Below are 24,633 nucleotides of genomic sequence, written 5' to 3'. Positions count from 1 at the left end.
TCATTAATAAATAATATAATACAATAAACCAATTAACATATGAATAATCTTACATTATATTATTCACATATATCATTTATATATATAAATAATATAATTATTCATGTATATACTATAATAATATCATTATAAAGTCATAATTCCAGAAAAAAAGAACATTGACCCTTCTGTGGACTAAGATCCTGCTGGGTTTTCTACAGAATAAAGACTGAAATCCACTGACGCTACACAGTGGATATATATATCAGCCACAACATTAAAACCACTGACAGGTGAAGTGGATAACATCATCTCGTTCCAATGGCATCTCAAGGTGTGGGATATATTAGGCAGCAACTGAATATTCAGTTCTTAAAATTGATGTGTTGGAAACAGGAAAAATGGGCAGGTCTTGTGGGGTGTCCCCGGTATGCAGTGGTTAGTACTGACCAAAAGTGTCCAATAAGGACAACAGGTGAACTGGTGATAGGGTCATGGGTGCCCAAGGCTCATCCATGCGCATGGGGAACAAAGTGTACCCCGTCTGGTCTGATCCCACAGAAAAGCTACTGTAGCACAAATTTATGAAAAAGTCAATGCTGGTTATATTAGAAAGGTGTCAGAACACACAGTCTATCACAGCTTGCTGTGTATGGGGCTGCGTAGCTGCAGACTGGTCAGAGTGCCCATGCTGATCCTTGTCCATCGCCAAAAGCACCTACAATGGGCACGTGGGCATCAGAACTGGACCATGGAGCAATGGAAGAAGGTGTTTTATTTGTTAATCACGTTTAATTTTACATCATGTGGATGGCCAGGTGCGTGTGCATCGTTTATCTGGGGAAGAGATGGCACCAGATGCATTATTGGAAGAAGGCAAGCAGGTGGAGGCAGTGTGATGCTCTGGGAAATTTTCTGCTGGGAAACCTTGGGTCCTGGCATTCATGTGGATGTTAGTTGACACATACCACCTACCTAAACATTGTTGGTGGGTCAGAGCTGTTTTGGCGGCACAAGGGAGACCTACACAATATTAGGCAGGTGGTTTTAATGTTGTGGCTAATCGGTGTGTGTGTATATATAAATATATATATATATATATATATTATTATTATGTCATTCTGAAAAGGTTAAGTAAATTGTGGGTAAAGGGTTAAATAAAAGGTAGCCTTACCTAGATAGCCTCTATCTTATCTATCCAATTTTCCTTTCCTTACCTGGCATACAATGCTGGGTTTAAAAAAATTATGAGACACAAAATATCAAATCAGTGTCGACCAGTAATCTCAGCCATATCATCCTGATGTCCACAACCCCCCACATAAAACACAGCACATGACAAAAAAAGACGAAAAGAGTAAACTGATAATTGATAAATGATCATTCTTTTCGAGAATTTGAATGTAATCCTACGCTCTCGTCTGTCCGTCTGTCTGTCCCCAGGGTCTCGTGATTGAACGCATTGGGAGGAGACCCCTGCTCATCTTTGGTTTCTCTGCCATGGCTGTGTGTTTTGGACTTCTCACTGTTTTCCTCAATTTCCAGGTAGGTTATTATATGATTAAACAAATGTCACATCACATTATTGTGTTGGAATAATTATGCTTGCCTGCTAGTCACAATCTATGGAACTTGCAAAAAGAGAGCAGAAATGGTCTAGTTATTATTAGAGTTATTATTATGATCTATTATCGTTATAATCATCATATATGTACTGTATGCATGTGTGTGTGTGTATATATATATATATAATTTACTGTATATATACAATATACTGTATATATAATTATAATGGTTATTCATATAATGATTATAATAATATTGATTAACAATAATATTACATATTAACAATAATCATTTTATATAATCATTATATATATGGAGAGAGAGAGAGAGAGAGAGAGAGAGAGAGAGAGAGAGAGAGAGAGAGAGAGAGAGAGAGAGAGAGAGGGAGAGGGAGAGAGAGAGAGAATAACCAGCCATAGTAATATAATAATACATTATATATAATAATATAATAATATATTACCTCTTATTACGACTTATTACTACTACTGCTACCACGACTACTACTTCTACAAGAGAATAATACAATTATATTGTTACACTAGTTATTTTGTCAATATATCAATATGTTTTCCATTAGAGTTGGAGGTGGCTGTGTCGCTCCCACTGCATTAATAAATACATTTCACTTATTTACACGCTGAAAGCCCCTTTAGGCAATGTCCTCTTCCCTACTTATCTGGGCATTGTGGGACGAGAATACTAATGACAGTGCACTGACCCCTCCATTCACACTGGCTCTTTGTTTACATGGCCTTCCAACTTAACCTCCAATTTTCAATTTGTTGATGTTATTGGGACCTTCATTGCCTTAATTACCATATAGGTCACATATGATACAGTATACAGGCCATGAAATGTCAATGAAGTGAGTGCAATAATGAACTAGAGGGTGATTTATTTATACTGTCTTTCTCTCTCACATGGCAGGACAGCGTGTCATGGATGCCCTACCTCAGTTACATATGCATACTGGCTCTAATTGCGTCGTTTTGCTCCGGACCAGGTAAATCCTTCAAGCGTTTTCAACTCATCCCCTTCCCTTTATCCCTCCGTCTCTCCATCTCTCCGTCTCACTTCTGGTGCGTGAAGCTGTACGTATACGTGTGCAGCTTCGCAATCACAATGGCAGCTTTTCACCGTGGATCAGAAAATCTTGGTGAGGGGCTATATTGCCACCGTGTTGGGGTGGCGGGTGGCGTTGTGTGTGTGTGTGCTTGTTAGGTCTTTGTGGGAATGTTGACTTTGAGTCTCAAGGTGAGAGTATCGCTGTCACCACCTGTGTAGATCAAATTTGAGTAAAAATGTCCCCAGGGAGGGTTAACGCCGCCGTACCATCTGAAGCACCTGGGGATTTTTTTGTGGGAAAGGGCTGCGACTGTTGGAATTACAAATACTGCCTTAGCCTCGCTACACGCCAAGCATCGGCCCTCAGAGGCATATTCTTTTTTTAATCAACTTAATGCATGTAGGTTTTTTTTTCTCAGCAAACACTTCATTTGAAGACTTGCAGGGAAAAGTAATGATTGCAAACTAATACACACACCGCCCGGTTCAACAGCCACTTCAATTATAGCAGATAGCGGTTCTGTGCCTTGCTCAGGGGCGTTTCCACCACAATTGTTGAGGAGGGGGAATGTGCTTCTTTTTTTTTTACTGCCACAGCCCAGAGATGGCTTACAGCCAATCAAATATAATAATTGTACTTTTTGAGTTCAAGTAATTCCGCATGAGTTTTGAAACACAGTGTGCTTTCCAACATATGATTCTAAGACAGCGCAAATTTAAGTTGATCACCATTAAGAACATGGATTGGGAAATTAATTATAAGCATTAGCAGATCGTCAGCAGGAGTTTACGAGGAGTTTCATATTAATTAGAGATGTCTAGAGATCATCAGATTTTTTTTAAATCTAGCGACGGCATGAATAACGGATATTACAATTCCTCATCTGAGAAGAGATATTATTTAGTGAAGTGAATGGTTCCAGCCTTCTAGCATTCCAGAGTTTGATCTATCACCACCAGCAACAATAGTCATAACATAATTATAGAACACAGAATCGAGATTGTGGCGCCGCCCTTGCGGCCGCCTGCGCGAGCACCTCGTGTCGATTACGCATATTTTAGTATTTTTAGTATTTTTACAGCTTATAGAGCTTATTCTGGGTAATCACCAGGTATCATGACATTTCACTGCATATACAGTATGTATGACCGTATGTATATGTATGTGACAAATAATCTCTTGAACTTGAACTTGAACTTGAATGAAGCCCAAAGCTGTTTGGATATGGTAAATGCCCTGGAGAAAAGTAAAAAAAAAATTAAATTAAATAACATGCACATGAGAGATGAACCTTGTGCCCGCATATGAATGAACAAACAAGGATCCACAATTCAATGTGACACATTTGCACCACGGAAACTGTGGCCTAGATTAACTATATAGCCCAAAGTGTGCTTTGTTAACAGGTGCTGAAATGCAAAGGGTATAGAAACACTACCAAGTTCTAATGTAGTCAAAATTAAAATGGTAATCAGTGGAATCATCAAGCGTAGACGATGGAATTCAATATAATTGATAAGCAAGTGGATTGCGAGGGGCCAACAATAATAATAATATAACATGACAAATGATAGGGTATTGTACTTCTATACTATGCAATTTCAAAGCTAAACAGTATGGGAATCTATTTAGTGTGCAGACAGAGCGCCGCAGGGAGGTGGTCCTCATCAGGCTCGATCCAGGTAGCTCGCAGCAGCCTGACGCCCCCTCTCAGAGCAAAAGGGGGGACTTTATTAGTGGGAATGAATGAATGTAAATGAAACCTGATAGATTACTATGTAGCACATGTGCTAAAAGTAAATGAGTAGACTACTTTATATTAAGCATGTATGTGTATGTGTGTATGCTGTGCTATGTATTCAGTATGCGTAGAATTACAAACTCGAAACATAGTCAAAAAAACCCTGTGTGAGTGGTGGTCATTTGTTACTTCCACTACAACATTATAAGTATTGAATATGAGGATTCAACATTATAGATTGGTATTACTATTACTATAGCTGATAAGAGAGGCGGTGGAATAGTTGTCTTCTCTGATATCTATATCCACGGAGAATTATGTCTTTTGAACACCTTGCTTTATCCATAAACTGCAGTGCCCCGATTTTAATCATCACTGTCAATTGGACACCAAAATCTAAATGTGGCTTTCTTGATTAATTCTCTGAGCTACTGTCCAAGGTCTCCACTGATTATGATTGTGTAATTATCTCAGGTGATTTAAATATTCACATTGACAATCAAATAGTCCCAGATGCACTTCATTAGCCTATTGAAGGCATTTGACCTCAGTCAGCATGTTTCTGGACCCACCCACAAGAAAGGGCATACTCTGGACTTGGTCAAAAGGACTTAATATCACTGTACCCTGTGTCATGGATGTTGCTATTTCAGATCACTGTTGCATATTCTTCGACATGTCTGATCTTCCTGTACAACAGAGGGGTACCCAAACAATTTAAAAATGTATCATTAATAATAATACCATTGAAACCTTTAAGAGAATTGTAAATGAGTTACTGCTGTTCATGGCTTCATCAACTGAGGATCCTGTGAACAACTTGATAAAATTGCACCTGTTAAAACTAAAAACATAGAAAAACAAAAAAACCCCTGGAGAAATGGAGCTGTTATTAGGCAGCTTAAGAGAGAGTGTCGCCAGGCAGAACAAAAATGTAGAAAGACAAAACTTCAGGTTCATCATGAAATTTACAAGGATAGTCTCAATCAATACAATATAGAAATTAAACAGGCCAGACAGTCTTTCTTCTCAAAAATCAGTAATAGTCAAGTGCTCTTCTCCACTGTTGATCAACTTATTAATCAACCATCTACACCCCCATCAGAGATGCTCTCCACTGAAAAACCTGCCATTCCTCAGCAAAATACTTGAAAAAACATTTTACCTTCAGCTTAACAACTATCCAACCTCAAACAGCCTCTTAGACACCTATCAATCTGGCTTTCGACCTCACCATAGCACAGAAACAGCACTTACTAAAGTTGTGAATGATCTGTACATAAACTCTAATTCTAAAAAAGCTATCTGTTCTTCTGCTCCTGGATCTCAGTGCTGCCTTTGACACTGTTGACCATAATATGTTATTGGCGAGATTACAAAAAGGTATCTGCCTATCTGGCCCGGTTCTAAACTGGTTCAAACCTACCTACTGTACATATCCCTATCTCCTGATGACCTACTCCCCATAATCAATCACATCACAAAATCAGCCTTCTACCATCTAAAAAACATTTCAAAAATAAGAGGCTTCCTGTCAAAAGCAGACTCTGAAAAACAAATCCGTGCATTCATAACAAGTAGATTGGACTACTGTAATGGCCTATTCACTGGCCTCCCGGCCTACAATTCATCCAAAATGTGGCTGCACACCTTCTCACTGGGACAAAAAAGTTTGAACACTTCACACCTGTTCTTAGATCTCTACATGGGCTCCCTGTTAAAACTAGGATTGATTTTAAGATCCTGCTACTTGTATATAAAGCTATAAATGGCCTTGCACCTCAGTATATAAAATACATGCTAATTATACACGAACCAGCAAGAACCCTCAGGTCCACAGGCAGTGGTCTTTTAACTATCCCTCGTACCAACTCTAAAGCAGCGTTCTGTATCTTTGCCCCAAGTAAATGGAACACCCTGCCTGAGGTCCTGAGAGAGGCCCCCACGCTGAACAATTTTAAAAGCAGGTTAATAACCTTGCTGTTCACTACAGTCTATGACTGACTGTGTGTATATGTGTGTGTGTGTGTGTGTGTGTGTGTGTGTGTGTGTGTGTGTGTGTGTGTGTGTGTGTGTGTGTGTGTGTGTGTGTGTGTGTGTGTGTGTGTGTGTGTGTGTGTGTGTGTGTGTACCGTCTTGTAGTTGCTTTTGTTGCTGTTTTTGTTGTTGTTGCTGCTGCTTTTGTTGTTGCTGTTGTTTCGGGGGCATTGTTTTGAAATGACCAGCTGACAACTTTGTTATTTTTTTTGATTGTATTTCTTTGTAAATCTTGGTGTTGCCCTGGTATAAAATGTGCTTTATAAATCAAGTGTGACTTGACTTGACTAATAATAAAATGAAAGAACTGGTAATCAATACAATAATAATCAACAATTATCTCTTGAACTCGATTGTAGCCAGTTATCGTAGATAGAAATGTCATTGAACATTTCAATACATTTTTAATGAGATGGGAATTCCTTTTTCTATTTGTTCATTGTTTGTTTTTTAGGTTTATTGTTTAATTTTTAGGTTTATTTTTTTATTGTCTATTGTACATTTTCATTGTCTAGTTAATATTTAGGTTCATTGTATGTGCCCAAGTTTTTCAGCCAATTCTTAGGTTTATTGCATAGTGCCATTTTCCTTTTTCTATTTTTATTCTTAATTTATTATTATTATTATTGCCTATTTTTGATATGAGTGGTCTCTATCTATCTATCTATCTATCTATCTATCTATCTATGATATGAAAATGTAGTTCTCATTGAGTATTGATGTATTATCCCAGTGACGTGTGCACGTTATAGTTGATCTATGTGTGTACAGGGTGGGGGGGGTTCAAGCAAGGTGTTTCAGTTACATAAAATCATATGACAATAGTTGGCTCATCTATACCTACTGAAAGGTATTTCGAGGGACTGTGTGTGTGTGTGTGTGTGTGTGTGTGTGTGTGTGTGTGTGTGTGTGTGTGTGTGTGTGTGTGTGTGTGACCTCTATCCCTCTATCTTCATTCACGTCGCGAGTCCCCATTTATACTACTTTGTTATCTCCACGTCCGTATCGACGGGGTGTTGAATGCGTTGGGGAACATTGTCTCGGCCCTCCGGTCTCTTAGCTCATCAGCGTCCTTACACATCTGATGAAGGAGTCTTTGCTTCAACAGCTGTTGGTTTTGGGGGGCAGGGCTGCTTTGGGTCGGCCAAGACGGCTAATGAACTGTTTTGCGCCATATCAAGTTGACGGGATTTCTATCGATTATCTCCAAAGGAAAGCCCAACTAATTGCCTCCTGGAAGGTAAAGGCAGAATCAGAGAGTGCCGATGTAAACATCACGCTTCTATTTTTAGAAACGGCATAATAGATTTGGTAGATACAAGTGCCAACCGATTTCCGTTATTCTCTAAATACGTACAGGTTCACGGTGACTACGCTAGATCCTAAATGTACAGCCTCAAGGTTTCGGGTTCACCGTTCTTCTCTGACGTCTCAGTGTCCATTTGTAGTCGTTCCACATTCATTTATTGTGGTTCCATGGTTACACGGCGCTTTGATGAATTTGTCCGTTTGATTAATTAAATCAATTAATTAATGAATTCATTCATTCATTAGTCTACCCAGTTCAAAGTTCCATCAGATGTTTGTTTTTTTAACTCTGTCTCAGAGGGTGTGGCGTCCCTTGCTTGATACACTAACAAGTTAATAACTATGTGGATCGGGAGAGAGAAAATCAGAGAAGGCGTGATCCACTGCCAATGCAACACAAATTCGATTTAGGAAGTGAGAGCACCCCCTAGTGCCAATGAGCATGTGGACGTCATATTGTTCATGGGAACAATAAGCAAAGCAAAATAAAACATGGAGCGGTTGCACAGACGGCGTTTAATCGAAACCAGGACTCAGCTAATCCTACTTAAATTAATCCAGAATTTGGAATTAATTACATTTCAATTGGAATTAAAAGTGTGATTTAGTCTGGGGTTAGGCCTAATCTGTGTCCGCGAAACCAGCCCCCATAACTCTTTAACTCTATCTCAATATATTTAGATCTGGATCACCATCAAAACTGTAATTTTAAAAATGTCTTATTTTACGGCACTGGGGGAGACCTGTCCACAAAGCGCCTCTATCTCCATCGTTACCTTTTTGGGTGATTTCGTTGAGAAATACATTAGTAGGAGAAAAATGAATAATTCAGCGGGGTAGTTTTAACCGAGGCCTGCATCACACTGGAAAGTGTCACCGTCGACTCAGAAACGTGTCAAAAAACATCAACCACTTAAACTGCGGCCAAAGGATTTTGTGATGAGGATTGAAATTCAGGTGCTTGATGCCCGTAGCAAAGGCAGCTTGATGCCCGTAGCAAACCAAAGCCAAATCAAACGGTGCGATTTCTCCGTGCTCCGCCGCCTTATTGGTCACCCACACGGACATCTTTGTCTCCTTTAAAATATATTCCTCACGTTAGGACAAGATGTCTTTTTTTCTGAAGCATGCACAGTATTTAATGATTAAACACCCAGGTGAGATATGCTTTGCTGAAATGTGTCGCGAGCAGAGAATCTCCGTCGGGCAGGTGACGGCGGTCGTTTTACCGCCAGTGAAGAGAACTATCCTTCCACTCTCCACTTCCACTTTCCACCGAGAATTCAAGGTTAATTGGGAGTACTCGCCACTGGAGATCATATCAGTGGGGGGGGGGGGGGTGTCGGGGAGGCTGTTTCCCGGGGAAGATTACATATATTTTTGCCATTTTTAATGGTGCGTGTTTTGAAGACTTAATGTACAGTAGATTCCTCGGCGGCAGGTCTCAGGGAGGCTGTTTCCCGGGGAAGATTACATATATTTTTGCCATTTTTAATGGTGCGTCTTTTGAAAACTTAATGTACAGTAGATGCCTCGGCGGCAGGTCTCGTAATCCCAATTAGAACTAACAGTAGAACTATACCAGCCGCGTTGGCGCAGCATACAGCCCGTGGAGCGGCGTGCCGTAAGTGCACGCTTCCTATTAAATACATGTTGATCCCCTGTTGGAGCTCCACTGGCTACATCAGCAGCGTGGGGTTCGTGTGGAGCCGCGCAGCATTTCTCTAGTTTTGCTCAAGGGGTTTATTTTTTTTTTCCCCTTCCATAGCCACTGTGCGTGGCTGTGTGAGCCTTTTCGATAGAAACACAAGATAAAACTACACAGAAATGTTTTTGTAAAGAGTGCAATCAATTTAAATGTGTTTTATATGAACCGACATTGTAGCAGAGACCTAGAGCTGCTGTCGGATTTGCTTATTGATCAAGACCTGCTTTAAATACAAAGAACAACCACATATTGTATGTTATACGTAGCCCGTAGTACTGTAACGCAAGACAGTACAAACACTGCACTGTACTACACGCACTGACCAATTTCAACAATTACAGTTGTAGCACACATTTCAATTATATTGAAATTTAATTCAGGCAGACTAGTATAAAAACATTTTTTATTGTAGTCTGCCGTAAAGACTTTGTTTGACTTAAAGGACATATTGTGAGACAGAACAAGATCAATGTACGTTGAAACGTTATGTCTTATTTTTTCCTCATTAAGCGTCTCTTATTGTTATTATTGTTATTATTGTTATAATTCTTCTTACTGGTCTTGTTTCTGTCAACAGACCTTTGTTTATGGAATCACCACCTCAAATCACTGCCCTTAGAAAATTGCACCTTTTGACCAATTAACTCTAATTTTAACCCTATTCATATTAAAAACATCCCTTGTTGCACAGATGCTGACACAGTAAGTGTTAACATCAATTATTCACTTACAAGGCATTATTATGCACATGCACACACACACACACACACACACACACAAGCAGAGAGAGAGAGAGAGAGAGAGAGAGAGAGAGAGAGAGAGAGAGAGAGAGAGAGAGAGAGAGAGAGAGAGAGATAAACCCAGGGCTACTGACTGAAAGAAAAGATGAGAAAAATAAGAATAATGATGTTTTACAGTGTGTCACAGACATGACACGGAAGCGTGCCGTAAAACACACTTTGGGCATAGCTTATTCCTTCGGTGTTGTTTGTTTCTGTTGTTTGCAGTAAGGTTGTTGTTCTGTTGCCTTCCTCGAAATTCTGTGATTTCTGATATGCAGACAGGCGCGGCTGGGGGGTGCGGGGTATTCATGTCAGAAGGGGTTGTTCAATCTGTCAGTCTCACGATGGGGTTTTTTAATATGGTGCAGATCAATCTAGAGCACGGATGTCAAATGGCCCGGGGGGCGATGCATTTATTCATTTGATCTATTTATTTTTTTATTCACAAAAAATATAAATTTTCTATCTGTGTAAAAATTCAGTGCTTGCCCACAATTTTCTCCACCACAAAGGCAGATGAAGACAACTTGTGCCGTGCTGCATAGATGAGTGTCCTGTTGAGTTTGTAAAGATGATTGAGTTAAATGTTATTACAGGGAAAGGGCTGTTAAAGTTTATTTCAGCTAAGCTGGAAAGGCCCCCCAACCACGGTTTTAGTCATCCCTCAGCATAGAGCAGTTATTTAAACAAACTGGAAAGCAAATAAAAGGAAGCTGTCAGAATTACCCCCCAATAAAAAAAGTCTGAAAGGAAATTCATTGTTGGTTTATTTCATTGATTATTTGTTCCTTCAAAGAGGCCAGTGAGGATTAGATCGCAGGCGCAAGAAGTGAAAGGCAGCCATGGAGAATTTGATAAGGCCGCTAGTTGTGGTCAGTAAACTGTGGATATGGATGAACATTCACAAAAAAGAACAGCACCCTCGGGTGAAAAAACATATCCCCACGGCATCAAGTGACCAAGAAAATGAGTCAATTGATCAGAAGAAGGCATATTTTTGGCGAAGAATTTGACCTTTTAAGACTGAAGATGAGTGTAAACCCGGAAATGGGAATTCTTGGACTTAATGCAATCCACCCAACACAGACGGTCTTATGGATTCCACTTTAAGTTTGAAACAGCTATTCTTCAGTGGATATCTAACAATACGCTCATGCCCTATGCCAACATGCTGTGCAAAGCTATAGCATTACCACTCCCTAGTGTAGTTTCCTTGTCCGCAAGCCTCTCTGCTTATAAATAAAATCCAAAATGGCCATTGCATTCCACTGCTCTATCCATAATCCAATTAAATTGACCTTTTTATTTGCTCAATGCAGATTGGTGGTGGCAGATTCTGCACAATTTGTGTGTTAAACTGTTTTGGGAAAGTTTGACATATTCAAAGAAATTGATATTTATATAAGATAGAAAGCCCTGTACCATGGTTCAGAATTCACATATTACAACATATTACAGTCATGCAGTACAATGTATTGCACGTCTGCTTTCTGTTTCCTTCATCCTTTCCACCAGTCGCTACTTTACACTTTGCACACACTAAATTAATACTTTCAAAAGTCAAATGGGTGCCCTTCGCCCATTCCGGTAAAAAAAAGATTTTAAAAAAGTATTGTGCAAAAAATATTGCTTAAATTTCCTGTGGCTATTACTGATGCCACAGATATTTGGCTTCTATCTCACATCCATCACCAATACCACATCAGTGGGTCAGGACACCAGGTTAGATCTCGAGGAAAAGCGGAGGAATCTCATTCATGAGAAGAGATGCGATTCATAATGTATCCGGGGGGCTTTGAGATGTGTACAAAATAATCTCTAAATGCACACCTGCCTCAGATACTCATAACATCACACAACCTAAAGATCAAACCTGCACCAGAAATTCAAGTTAACAGGCAGAGATTGTCATGCTGTAGTGCTCTGGGGCTGTGAGCTTTTCTAGATACCTTTCCGTGCCATCAAATCCTGCTTTTATTGACATGCGCTCCTTGTCCCCGGGGAGCTGTCGGATTCCCAAACTGGTCTCACGCTTTTTCGTGCTATTAATCACAAAAATGAATCTATTGAATCATATCCTGGAGCGCGATTGCCGACCTTTTTTCGTGCTACACATAGCAACATTTAAACCAGTTCATTTGAATGGTGAGATTTTATTCAACTTAGAAGTTGGGGGGCATGGGGAAAGAGGGTGGTGCAGATACATACACTAAAACTAAAACTAATCTGACAAAAGTACGCCGAGGTGGGGGGTGGGTTTAAATTTAGTCACGAAAAAAAAGCGGGACGGCAGTTTTGCTTTTACTTTATTGAATTGTCTATTTAATTCAAGGTTGGGAGAGAATAGGGATATAGGGTCATACCCTGAGTATTTAACTGGATATACGTATCAGTGTTTGCACGCCTGTGTATCCATCAGCCAGTGCAGTAAACATTTCCAGCGAGCTCCACCATTCAGAGACGTCGCTGTCATACTTTATGATTATGTGTAGTGTAGTACTTCTCAATTACATCGCAAATAAAACATGTTTTTCTGAAAACAAGGTTGATATTGTATGGACTTGTGGCTTCTATAGGAGCAAATTATTATATACATTTCGTAATATTTACGCAATTATTTATAAACGTTTCAAACCCTAACGCTAAACCATAATCCTAGAAACCATAAAAATTACAATTCTGCACCATATTGTTCTGCATCTTGATGCAATTGCCTCATGGGTCAAGTAGTTGTATAATTATAAACCTACAAATTAAACTAATTTTTTGGGTGAAAAACTACATGCATATGTTACTACGGGTTCATGTATCTGTTCTAATTAGTCTGGGAATATACCTGTGTTACCTGAGACTTTTCCAAAAATGTGGTTGGTTTTGTTCTATGACAAAGTTAAAAAAAAAATCCAACCCTGCCACGGCAGTGGGGTGCGAAGTGTGGATTCCAAGACCATTCTAAATGAAATAAAATCAGATTTTTTGAGAACAAAGAACAAAACCAAACACGTTTTTGGAAGGGCCTCGTCTTTGAGATTAACATACAGTATGTACGTTTGAGAGATTTCATTTTACCCTAAACTGTGATATTGACCTTTGAACCCTGACCAGAGGTCACATTTGAAGTCCTATATCTCAGTAATGAAAAGAGCTACCAAAATAAGGTCACCTGTTTTGAGCAGCTCTGGAAATGTGCTTTTAGAGGGGTGGTTGTGTCAATAGGGGGCACCACTTTAAATTGCCTAACATGTAATTCAGGGCTTTGCAAATAACATATGTGTACCATTTCTAAAATTGCCATGAGCAGGCAAAAAAAATGAAAAACCTTTCTTGAAGGAAAATTAGATTTTTCCTGATTCGTGTTCCTTTGTGTTTTTTTTAAACTCTTAACGTATTTTCAAAACCGAGTTTGATTTAGAAATAGTAGAAAAATGTTAATCCGTGGAGTTAGATATTCCCGTTAGATTACATGGGGAAGCGCAGTTCACTTACGAGACGGGGAACAGCACAGAACAACGCTGATCGATGGTTTCCTTTAAAGCGACCCTCCAGGTGAAGATCATTCATCCATATGCCGTGATATGAAGTCCCAATGTGAAACCGTTTTGATAGAATTCAACCTTTTAAATCGTACTACTTTTACACACACTGTTGTGAAACTGCAAAGAAGAAAAACCCTTAGCGTCACGCACCTACGTCACTCCCGTAAACAGACGGTTAAAGCGCAGCACGGGGTTGTTTCGGTCTCACTTGTCTGTGAAAACGGTCTTCTCCGTATTGTTTTGGATTTCGCAGAGCGGATGGCGGAAGCTCTGAATCATATTCAGACCTTAATGTGACCAGTGCGATAGATCAAAGTCAGTGTTAGCAGCGCGTACTGGACTTAATTTTCCGTGATGATAGTCGGTTCACCCACAGCGACGCGGAGAACGACAGCGCTGCTGAATCTGATATTACTCCGGATTTGGAGAACATTTCAAACAGTGGATTTCAAACTTAATGTGACGATGAAACAGAATATTTTCAAGAACCACCGGAGGAGACCGACGATATGTCCGTTGTTACAATGGAAAAAGTCGATGACGTGATGAGGTCCGTTGAGGTTGGTGACAAATTTTCAGATTTCATATTTCTGAGACTCATAATATTGATAGACTCTACATTTTGTTGTGTTGTCCGTACTTTTAAACTCCAAAATAATTCCACTTTTATAGAACATGTATATTCTTACTGTTAAAATACAAAATTCATTGTGTGTTGTTGAGCTGTTCGTGATTGGCCCATTCAGCAGTATGTTAATTAGCCATGAGGCTTCGTTTGTCCGCCAACACCATTTGCATTCTGGGAGCTGGCTGATTGAACCTGGTGTGGGTAAAACTTTGGAGGTGATTATCTCAGAAACATGGTTTGCCACACCCTTGTCATTAACAAGTCATAGCTTTAAAAATGTTTGCCTGATTTGCACAAGTGACACTTTGTTGGAAGCTCTGATTCTCCACTTTGAAATAATGCAAAAATTATTTATTTCAAAAGGCTCCAAATTATCATAAATTATGTGGTGGGTCACATATGTAAATTCTGACAACCCAGGTTTATACCCCGACCCAATGAACCCCCTAGTAACACATGCATGTTATTTTTCACCCCTAAATTTGTTTCATTTTTAGGTTTATAAAAATATAACTATCTTACCCATGAGGCAATTGCGTCAAGATGCATAACAAAATGGCACAGAATTAATAGTTTTTGTAGTTTCTAGGCTTGTGGTTTAGCGTTAGGGTTCTAAACGTTTATAAATAAGTCTGACATATTACGCAATGTATATAATAATTGTTTTTGCTCCTGTAGAAGCCACAGGTCTGTATGATACCAACCTTGTTTTAAGAAAAACATGTTTTATCTGTGATGTCATGGAGAGTACATACTCCATAATCCTGTAACAGTGACAAACTGTAACAGCGACGTCTTTGATTGGTAGCTGATACCATGGAAATGTTTACCACACTGGCTGCTGGGTACACAGGTGTGTAAACACTAACATTTATATCCAGTTAAATTAAATTTATGAATGAAATTCCTATTTTGAGGGTATGACCCTATATTCCTCATGTTGCCCAAACAAGTATCCCCTCCCCATTATGTGACGCTAAATGTTTTCTGTTATACACATTTGAAATGTAATTGCAAAAGAACTGGGTCTGTAGCCGTGGATTCAGATTGTTCAGTTATAATAGAAACTTCATTCTTAGCCATTAATCCCAAAACATAAATTAATTTGAGGTTCACACAGATGACTCACGTAGAGAAAAAAAACAGATACGTGATTAAAACTCTGCCGGCTTTGATTTTCTCTTTCACCGTCAGTCGTTCTGTCAAAATATAAAATTTTGGAAGAATCGAGTACAAGATGCTTAATTTGTTTCGTTAATGATTTAATAAGGGTTCAGAAGAGAGAGACGTCATCCCGATGGTTCATTTGCATAGACAATACAATGCGGAGCAGCTACTTATCGACTCGGTCAAATTGGATCGAGACCGCTGTGAAAAAAAAGACACTGCCTTTTGGCTCCACACATTATGAAATATACATTTTTTCTTTTAATTTTAGTTGACTCATTTTACATGTACATTGGGGATAAAAGAAAAGGACAAAAGAAAGCTCTTTAAACTGAAAGGCAAAATCTGGAAGGGAGAGTTGTTGGTGGCCCATTTGGCTGAGGAGCCTTGGCATAATTAAAATATTATTTTTTAAATGTTCATACATATTTTCAAACATTTTCGAAATGGGATGTAGTCATTTGGAAAAGGTTTTAAATTCTATCATTCAAGGCAAAAAGGTAACTTTTTTTTTGCCATATTTTTCATTCCTGGGCAATGTTGATAAACAATTTTAAAAGACTGGACAAGACCAATTTTAAATGAGGTAAATATTGCAGAAATATCACTGTGATATAAATGCGTAATATGAATGCCAAGGGGTTTTTGAATGCTGAATAGTTTTTGCTGTTGTTGCTGTTTTAGTTGGTAATTAGACAAAAAGATCTCAGAACGAGAAGCACGTCACACCCTCATTTCATGCATTGGCTTTTCTCCGGCTTCAGCAGCGACGAAGAGTTCAAGGACTAATCTAAGTGCTGTCAGCCCATTTCCTTGCTGGCACGGGAAAAAGTGACCTTGGCAGGAAGGAAGGAAAGGAAGGAGGAGAGAGATGGAGGGCGGCGGAAGAGCGAATGAGATGAATGACCTCCGGACCTGGTGGTGGAGGAAGACGGACACATGTTGATCAGCGGCACCACCATGACACTCATGTGGAGGTCATGTGAGGGCTGAGAGGAGTGAGACGCCACTAAATGTCACTGCACAAGCCGCTGCCCATGGTTTGGGAAGTGGCTTACGGTCTTAATTAGACCAAACGATGTGGAGATTTTACAGACTGGTGAAAAATAAAAAATAATTAAAAGAATGGAAATTAGCTTTTGTGTTGCAAGATCAAAACTGCAAGGCTGCACTAATTCATCAGTTGGAGACGGAATGTCAGCTCCAGCAGAACAAGTTTCACTTTGAGAGTGAAGACCATTTGTAATGACGAAAGGTTATCAATTTAGGGTTAGGGTTGTATCTCTGTTTTCTTTTAATTACCAAAATAGCACACTTTTAACAATTATACCGAAGTACTGCTTAAATTACATTATGTTTCAACATACTATTTGGATGTAAGTGTATTTACACTATACTTCAGGGTATTAATGACTAATATACTAAAGCACTGTACTTTAAATGAGTACATAAAAATAAATAAGAAATACCAAAAAATACTGCGCACAATAGTAAAAATGGGTATGAATTGAATTATATATAATATTATAAAATAATTTAGTAATATAATAATAATAATAATAATCATAATAATCATAATAGTAGTATAATAATAATAACAATAATAATAATATATTATATAATACAATCAGCACACGTATACCGTATAATATCCTAAAAATATACTTGCAGCCATTTAATGCTCTTGTCTTTGTATAGTAAATAGACTTTTAATTCAAAATCTGTATGTAGAAATAAACTCGCTTTCCGCATTCCTAAACGGTCCGAATACGGCTAAACATGAGTTTTTTAACGTTATTTGGCAAGGTTGAATGAAGGACAAGCCTTCGTTACGTTTCTGAACGCCTGGTTTCTCAACAGTGAGTTGCATTTATCAGGAGCGAAGATTGTCGCACTAAACCAAAAAAAAAAGACTGGAGATTCAAAAGGAAGAATAATGTTCCCTGACAATGGGGAAAAAAATATATTTTATTTGTTTTGAGAGATAGGAGTCTAGTCGCTGCTAATGATTTATAGCAGTGTGGCGGACGACCTGATATACATCGTAATGACTATTCGTCGCCAGAAAAGCGAGAGTCTCCATCAGTGTGAAAACAGGCAGAATAAATAAACAAAGGGAATAAATAAAGATGACTAACAAAGTAATCTTCCGCTATCTGTGTACCAGATTGGATTGTCAACAAAGTTCCCACGGGCAGAATTCCAACCACCTCTGGTTGGAGCCGGGGGGAAATGATCCATTCCTCCGTGGGTGTCTTTTAATCTCAGCAGGGGTTTGTGTGTTGGCACGGCATCCCTGCCAGGAAGCTCCTCGTAAAATGAGTCTCATATTGTCATTTGTTTTCTCACATCTCCATCTGTGAAGTTAGGTATTTAATCTGGTATTACGCTTGAGACTTGTGGCGCGACTCGCGTGCGCAGTGTCCACTGTAGCCACATCCGTCGCCCCCCCATGGGTTGTTTAATTGGATTAAGCTGGTGAACAGTACGATATACTCATTCATGCTTTTGGGAACGTTTCCTGAACAGGCTTAAGTGTTCGTTCCATTGCTCTGCAGATAAGCCAGTTTGCGGTGCTGGGCCGTGAAACGCAGGTATCTTCTGGCATCTTAGCGCAGCTCTCTAAGGACCACTCCTTCACACCCGCTTCCATCTCTCCGTTTGAATTGTTGTATTTTTTGCTTGTTTATTTATACATATTATTAAGATTTTTTTTTAACAAAATCCAATATTTGTTAAGAGATCCTCAATGAGTAAATAATGGAAGCAAAAAGAATATATTTTGAAATACGCAAATATAATGTGGTAATTAACAAATATTTTGTTTAAACAAATACATATTTGATTTTTTTTTTTAACTGACACTTCACATGAAACAGCCATTCAATGTATTTGTGTCATGAATGTGCTCCTCTTTATGCTTTTTTTCCCCCATTGTTGGTGGGAGGGGTCTGCCACTCCCGACAGGAATGCAAAGATCAGGCACATGTAATACGTGAAAGGCAGCCGTGGTGAATTTGATAAACAGGTGTGTTCAGTAAACTTATTGATATGGATCAACTTTCACAAAAAAGAACAGCACACTTATAAACTTCTACAGCTGTTGATGAGCCTTGAACACCTCGCTCCAGATTTTTGGGCCTCTCCACCATGCAGAACTATATCCACCCATTGATCATGGGCCTGAATATTCACTTTTATTTTCGATTCTTTTCCACATTCTTTCCTTCTCAAACTGGTCTCACAAGATCCTGTTTTTCTTACCCTCCTCTCAAAGAACACGCAATCCCTGTCTCCATTCATCCTGTAAATATGTCCCCTTGTTCACTCTGACTAAATAAAGTTTGTTTAGCGGGGCACCTGGGATGGTGTAGCATAGCCCAATTCACCTGGGGGTGTGTGTGTGTGTGTGTGTGTGTGTGTGTGTGTGTGTGTGTGTGTGTGTGTGTGTGTGTGTGTGTGTGTGTGTGTGTGTGTGTGTGTGTGTGTGTGTGTGTGTGTGCGTGCATTTTCACAGGGCTTATGTTTGTGTGGGAGTGTATTCTGTGCGTGAGCCACATTTTCTGCTGTTATGTAATTTGAATTATTTATAGGATTTTCATTGTTAGCTAATATCACTGGCCTCCATCTGTAAGCAGCGGAGCAAAAATTGCTTCGGAAGATCCTCCCAATCAAGGGGAACAAACGAGCCCCAGTGACGGCGAACCGTTTCACACAAAAGGGTTTATGGATCAGGTCGAGTGTCCAACAACATCCGCGCTGATATTTCATTTGTCTGCTGTATTTTCGAACAGTGTCCCATTTCCAGTTACAATTATGCTATACCGACTTTTTCGAGGACCTTTTCTAAGGCATTGTGCTGGCAGTCCATCTCACAATGGAAAAGACCGCTAGAAAGTCCTGTCTAGGGGAATGAAAGCTTTAAAGAGAAATATGTGTCTGTGGCCTCTGACTGATGTGCCATCACTTGGCCCTACAAGGCTCCCATCCCGCTGCACCGTGGGTAAAACCTCTCATATGAGTCACGGTTTTGGTTAATAAGGTGGAGATAAGGGGGGGGGTCCTTTTCCAACATTAACAGTGATTAATGATCTCTGTGCCGTTTCAGCATGGCACGCATGCTTTGTTATCTTCATTTTGGCCACAACATGGGTAACACACACACACACACACACAACGTGCCGGATAGCAGATCCCGACGGCAGCCGAGCAAGCGGACTTGCTTTGCTTGAAACTAATCTTCAAAGATGTTGTGGAGTTTGTGCGCTCAGAGATTCTCTTTGGACACAGCTTGATGACCATCTAACAGGTTCTTTTGCCCGTTGGCGATGCCTTCCCGGGCCGGATATGAGCTCACTCATACTGTAACTGGACCAATCTGCAGTTTCCAAAAGAGCCGGGCGGAATGAATACCATTTGAAATATTATGTTATAAAGAGAATTAGAGGGGGAAAAAGGGAATCTATTATTCCTCATTATTCTTTTATTCGTCATTTTATCATATAATTCAAACTTCACTCTGAAGCACTATTGAAATCAGTATGCTTAATATGTTATCAGCTGACTATTTAATATGCGTAAAGATAGCAACTGTTTATTTATATTATGAAATTATTATTATTTCTTATTATTTCTCTATTTCTTAAACTATAGCTACAGTATATCATTGAAATTTATGCTTAACTGTTTTGCAGAAAATGGTACAAAGAAACATATTTGGTGACTGTAAATCTCATTCATCTCTCTTACAGTTATATCAAGTATATTGCATTAAAAAATATACTATACACTAAAATATATCTACTAAAATAATCTATTATGTCGTTGTTGTGCTGTTATGTTGAAAAAATACTTTCTGTCTGAATTTCTGTAGTTTTGCCTGTTTGTTACACATATTATTGTGAGAGCTTTGAGCAAAATCTTATATTAGTTAAGAGATCCTTTGTGAATCACTAACATGTAAAAGTATGAGAAACCACACCACTTCTGACAAAAACGGAATAGATGATTATGCAAATTTAAATTGTGGTAATGGTAGTGGTAATCTGTGAGAATATTTTGTTGATCAAATCCCATATTCTATATAATCTTATATTTATTTTTTTTTTTTAACTGGCACTTTTTAAGAAACAACCGTTCAATGTATTTGTGTTATGCATGTGCTGCTCTATATGCTGTTTCCATTATTGGTGGCGGGGCCAGCCACTGCCGACGCGCAGACAACCAGGGTGAATTTGTGGTCAAAATTCGTTCTGTGAAGGAAATTCTTCCGCAATGATCGGTGAGGTTAATCTGCCCGCTACAAGAAGGCAAAACTGAGAATATCCAAGATTATTTATTCTGCAGAATAAAGAGAAAGATTCAGTACTGCTCCAAAGCAGCGCTCGGATCAATCTGATATCAAAGAAAAAGACAGGAGGCTTTATACAGGGGAAACAGGGTGTGGTTTGGGTTACAGGTCTCCGACGAGTCTGCCTCCCCCCCCCCACTGTCTTCTTGGGTGCCCCCCCCCTCCTAGAATGTAAATAACAGGTACTTGCAAACTTGACCTGGCAGAATGAGGGTTGCATGACAATGCAGTTCCCCAGGAGTGTCCCTCATCTCTATAGAAGGTAAACAGGCCAAGTGTGATCGGATTCTTTCATATTGGAATTAACATTGTAGGAGGAAAACATTTCTCTTTACATAACTAAAAGGGGTTCCTGGGGGGACAGACACAAATGTTTTAAAACCCCCTTTTGGAGGTAGAGGCCTTTGTCCTCATTCAAAATAGTTGATCGTCAATGAACATTCACAAAAACTAACAGAAAATAAAACAAATCAATTAATCAGAAGAAGCAGAATTTTTTACATTTTGTGGAGGGTTTTAGAAGTAGAAGTGCAAGTTACTCGACCAAGGTACGATTGGAATTGAACTATCCATTCAATACAGCACTAAGAGCTCCTAAAAGGTCTTCCAGGTTTTTCTTTTGGAAACCTGAGAAAAGCGTCCATGTTAATCTTAGAGAGCAATTTTCCACCTTGCTACACTGCACGAATCCCATTTTTACCTAGTGTCTTTCTGCGATGGAACCATGATCGCTGACCGTGGTGGGCGGAGGAGGCTTGCTGCTACCGAAATGCTTTTCCGGGGTCCTTAGTGGCATCCTGGAGCATTTTACATCTCGGTCTTGGCCAGGAAAGTCAACCCTTGGGAAAATTCGCTAATGTCCCAAACATTCTCCCAAACACCCCAAATGCTCTTGCGGTGATGAGGTAAAACCCAAGGGCTGTGGAAATAGTTTCTGAAGTAAAGCCATGACTGGCCTCGTCACAGTATTTTAATATAGTAAAAGGCCTACAGTATCTCTTAACAATGAGAGCTACAATGACAGATTCACTTTGTTAATCCTGCCTGGGGTGTTCGAGGAAGCGAGACCATACAAAAATGAAAATTAAGCAGGGCTAAATACGTTGTCAAATCACTGTACTTTGGCCTGTGGGTCAAGTTTTCACTAATGAGCAGTAAAAGGTGCTTTAAACCTCAGTGTGTCAGACCTGGATTATTAACCCGTACAAAGGTGACCCTCATTTGGGGGGCTCAGCAGCTCAAGATTCATTTGTGGAATCTCATTTGGGATATCGCTTTTCTTTTTTATTTCACATGCACTCACACACACACACACACACACACACACACATTTACATTTACATTTAGTCATTTAGCAGACGCTTTTATCCAAAGCGATTTACAAGGGAGAATAACATTCAAGCTACATTGCGACAGAGATTAGTGTAACAACAACATTAGTGTAACAATAAATACTGCAAGGTGGTGCTAAGTAATTGTAGGTTAGGAGAGGAGGTGCTCACTGAAGAGCTGGGTCTTCAAGTGCTTCTTAAAGACAGAGAGGGAGGTCCCCGCTCTGGTTATTTTTGGCAGCTCGTTCCACCAACGTGGAACTACAAATGAGAATAACCTGGATTGCCGTGGTTGTATGGCCGGCAGAGCCAGGCGACGCTCATTTGAAGAGCGCAGCATCCAGAGGGGCAACATGTGCTCTTACAAGAGCATTTAAGTAGGCGGGAGCATTCCCAGCAATCACTCTGTAGGCCAGCATCAGAGACTTGAACTTGATGCGGGCGGCTACAGGTAACCAGTGGAGCCCGATGAGCAGCGGAGTGACATGTGCCCTCTTTGGCTGGTTGAACACCAGTCGCGCCGCCGCATTCTGTATCATCTGTAGTGGCTTCACCGCACAGGCCGGCAAGCACACACACACACACACACACACACACACACACACACACACACACACACACACACACACACACACACACACACACACACACACACACACACACACACACACACACTCTCTCGTACCGGGAGAGCGATGTAGAAAAATGGAGGCAGGGCTCCTTTTGAAGCTGCTCTTCATCACTGAGCAAATTTTCTGGGATGTAAGGTAACACTGCACACACCCCATCACACTCACTATCACACCAGCACACAACCCTTTGGATGAATGTTTTCTCTTTCATACATTATGCATGGAACACTTTTTGTGGCTTTTTTTTTTTTTTTTCTTAATATGTCAGTGAGATTAGCATTTTCTGGGCAAGCCGTCAATAATGTACTTGGTTTATACTGTGTTGTTTGAGTGAGCTGTGTACATGAAATAATTTTACTTCACAATACATCAATAACTGTATAATTATATATAATAATTGTTTATAATTAATTTCATATATTATATGTTGTGTTTACATACATTCTACACATTAAATGGCAATATACTATAAAAATATAAAGAAAATACAGCAAAATTACTGTAGGATATATACTGATTATATGACAGAGAGACAGACAGACAGACAGACAGACAGATAGATAGATAGATAGATAGATAGATAGATAGATAGATAGATAGATAGATTCTGAATTAATCTTAATTTCTTCACCATCCCTCTGCAGGTTGCATTGCAGGGGTAGTAGGTTGGCCACTGTTGTTCTGCGCTCTGTTCTACTCCATGTGTTTCAGGGTTTTGTACCTAAAGAACACTATGGCTCGATTCAATAGGAGCTGCTTGACTAACAGGGGTACGTGCACGCAGAGATCTTGCAAAGGGGCTTGAATGCTTGACATGAACTATTCCAATCACTTCTGGTGCCGTCATGTTGACTTGACAGCCGCATAGAGATGAGAATGACGGTAGGGTGCCGCGCTGTATCTGATATCACTGTCAGACCTCTCGACCGCGTTGATCAACCGATGTTGCGGGTTCATTTTTTCGCTCCAAACGTCTGGGGAAACCGGGCGTTCAATATGCAATAACCATCAGTCAGTGCGGCGGGCCACTGTGCTTTCCAAGCGCACACACCCCACACAGGGATGATGTGCATAGTCGTTACGGTTGTAAAACAGGTTGCAGCTATCAGTCGCAGCCATCAATCCACATTACCTTCAGCAGTGGAAAAACAGTTTTTGCCGCGAGATCGCATGCACGATGGTGACTAAAACACGGCAGTTATTAGTCTCTGCTAATCTGCTTTTAATCCCTGAACTAAAACACAAGGACTCTGGCTAAGCCACCGGTGCCGACACTAAGCTCCAGCGCATCACGCTGACCACACACTTTCCTGCTCATATGAAGCTAGTCCCTCACTCATTCCAGCACTCGTTTCAAATTGAACCGCAACTGACAAATGGATGTTCCCTCTACCTCTTAAAGAGGACCTATGATGCTCCTTTTCAACAGGTTAATATAGGTCTCCGAGGTCCCCAAAACATGTCTTTGAATTTTTGTTTTTTTCTGAAAATACCACCCAGATTATGCATTCTAGCCATTCTAACATGTCTCAAAACCTCTCTTGTTCCTGACGCTCCATTTCAGTGTGTGTGTCACTTTAAATGAACCACTCTGGAACTGTTTGCCCCAGTTCTGTGAGCCCGTTGTATGAAGTACTTAATGATTTCACCTCATCAGTCCACCAAAATGTGTTTCTGAACAAATTTGAGGTGAGAAATAAGCAACCGGGTTGCTGAATCGTCACTCATAATTTGATCTACAAAGCCTCATTTTGTTCTGTTTGTTCCAGTTTAGAGGCGGTGGCACTGACAAAAAGGCA

At 39.8% G+C, this 24,633-nt stretch overlaps 1 protein-coding gene across 1 annotated transcript in view; it reads left to right on the top strand.

The window, feature by feature from the left end:
- Positions 1–24,633, top strand: part of slc2a9l2 (solute carrier family 2 member 9, like 2) — a gene marked incomplete at both ends in the record, with an annotated part of 129,885 nt that overhangs the window by 88,111 nt on the left and 17,141 nt on the right. The window contains 2 exons of the mRNA XM_080000966.1: positions 1,423–1,524; positions 2,476–2,551. Coding sequence (XP_079857092.1) covers positions 1,423–1,524; positions 2,476–2,551 — 178 coding nt within the window. The remainder of the gene's footprint in view (positions 1–1,422; positions 1,525–2,475; positions 2,552–24,633) is intronic.

The sequence above is a fragment of the Zeus faber genome (assembly GCF_960531495.2).
Source record: "Zeus faber genome assembly, chromosome: 5".
Classification (NCBI taxonomy): domain Eukaryota; kingdom Metazoa; phylum Chordata; class Actinopteri; order Zeiformes; family Zeidae; genus Zeus; species Zeus faber.
Note: the sequence above shows the minus strand (reverse complement) of the source record. Positions and strands in the feature narration are given on the sequence as shown.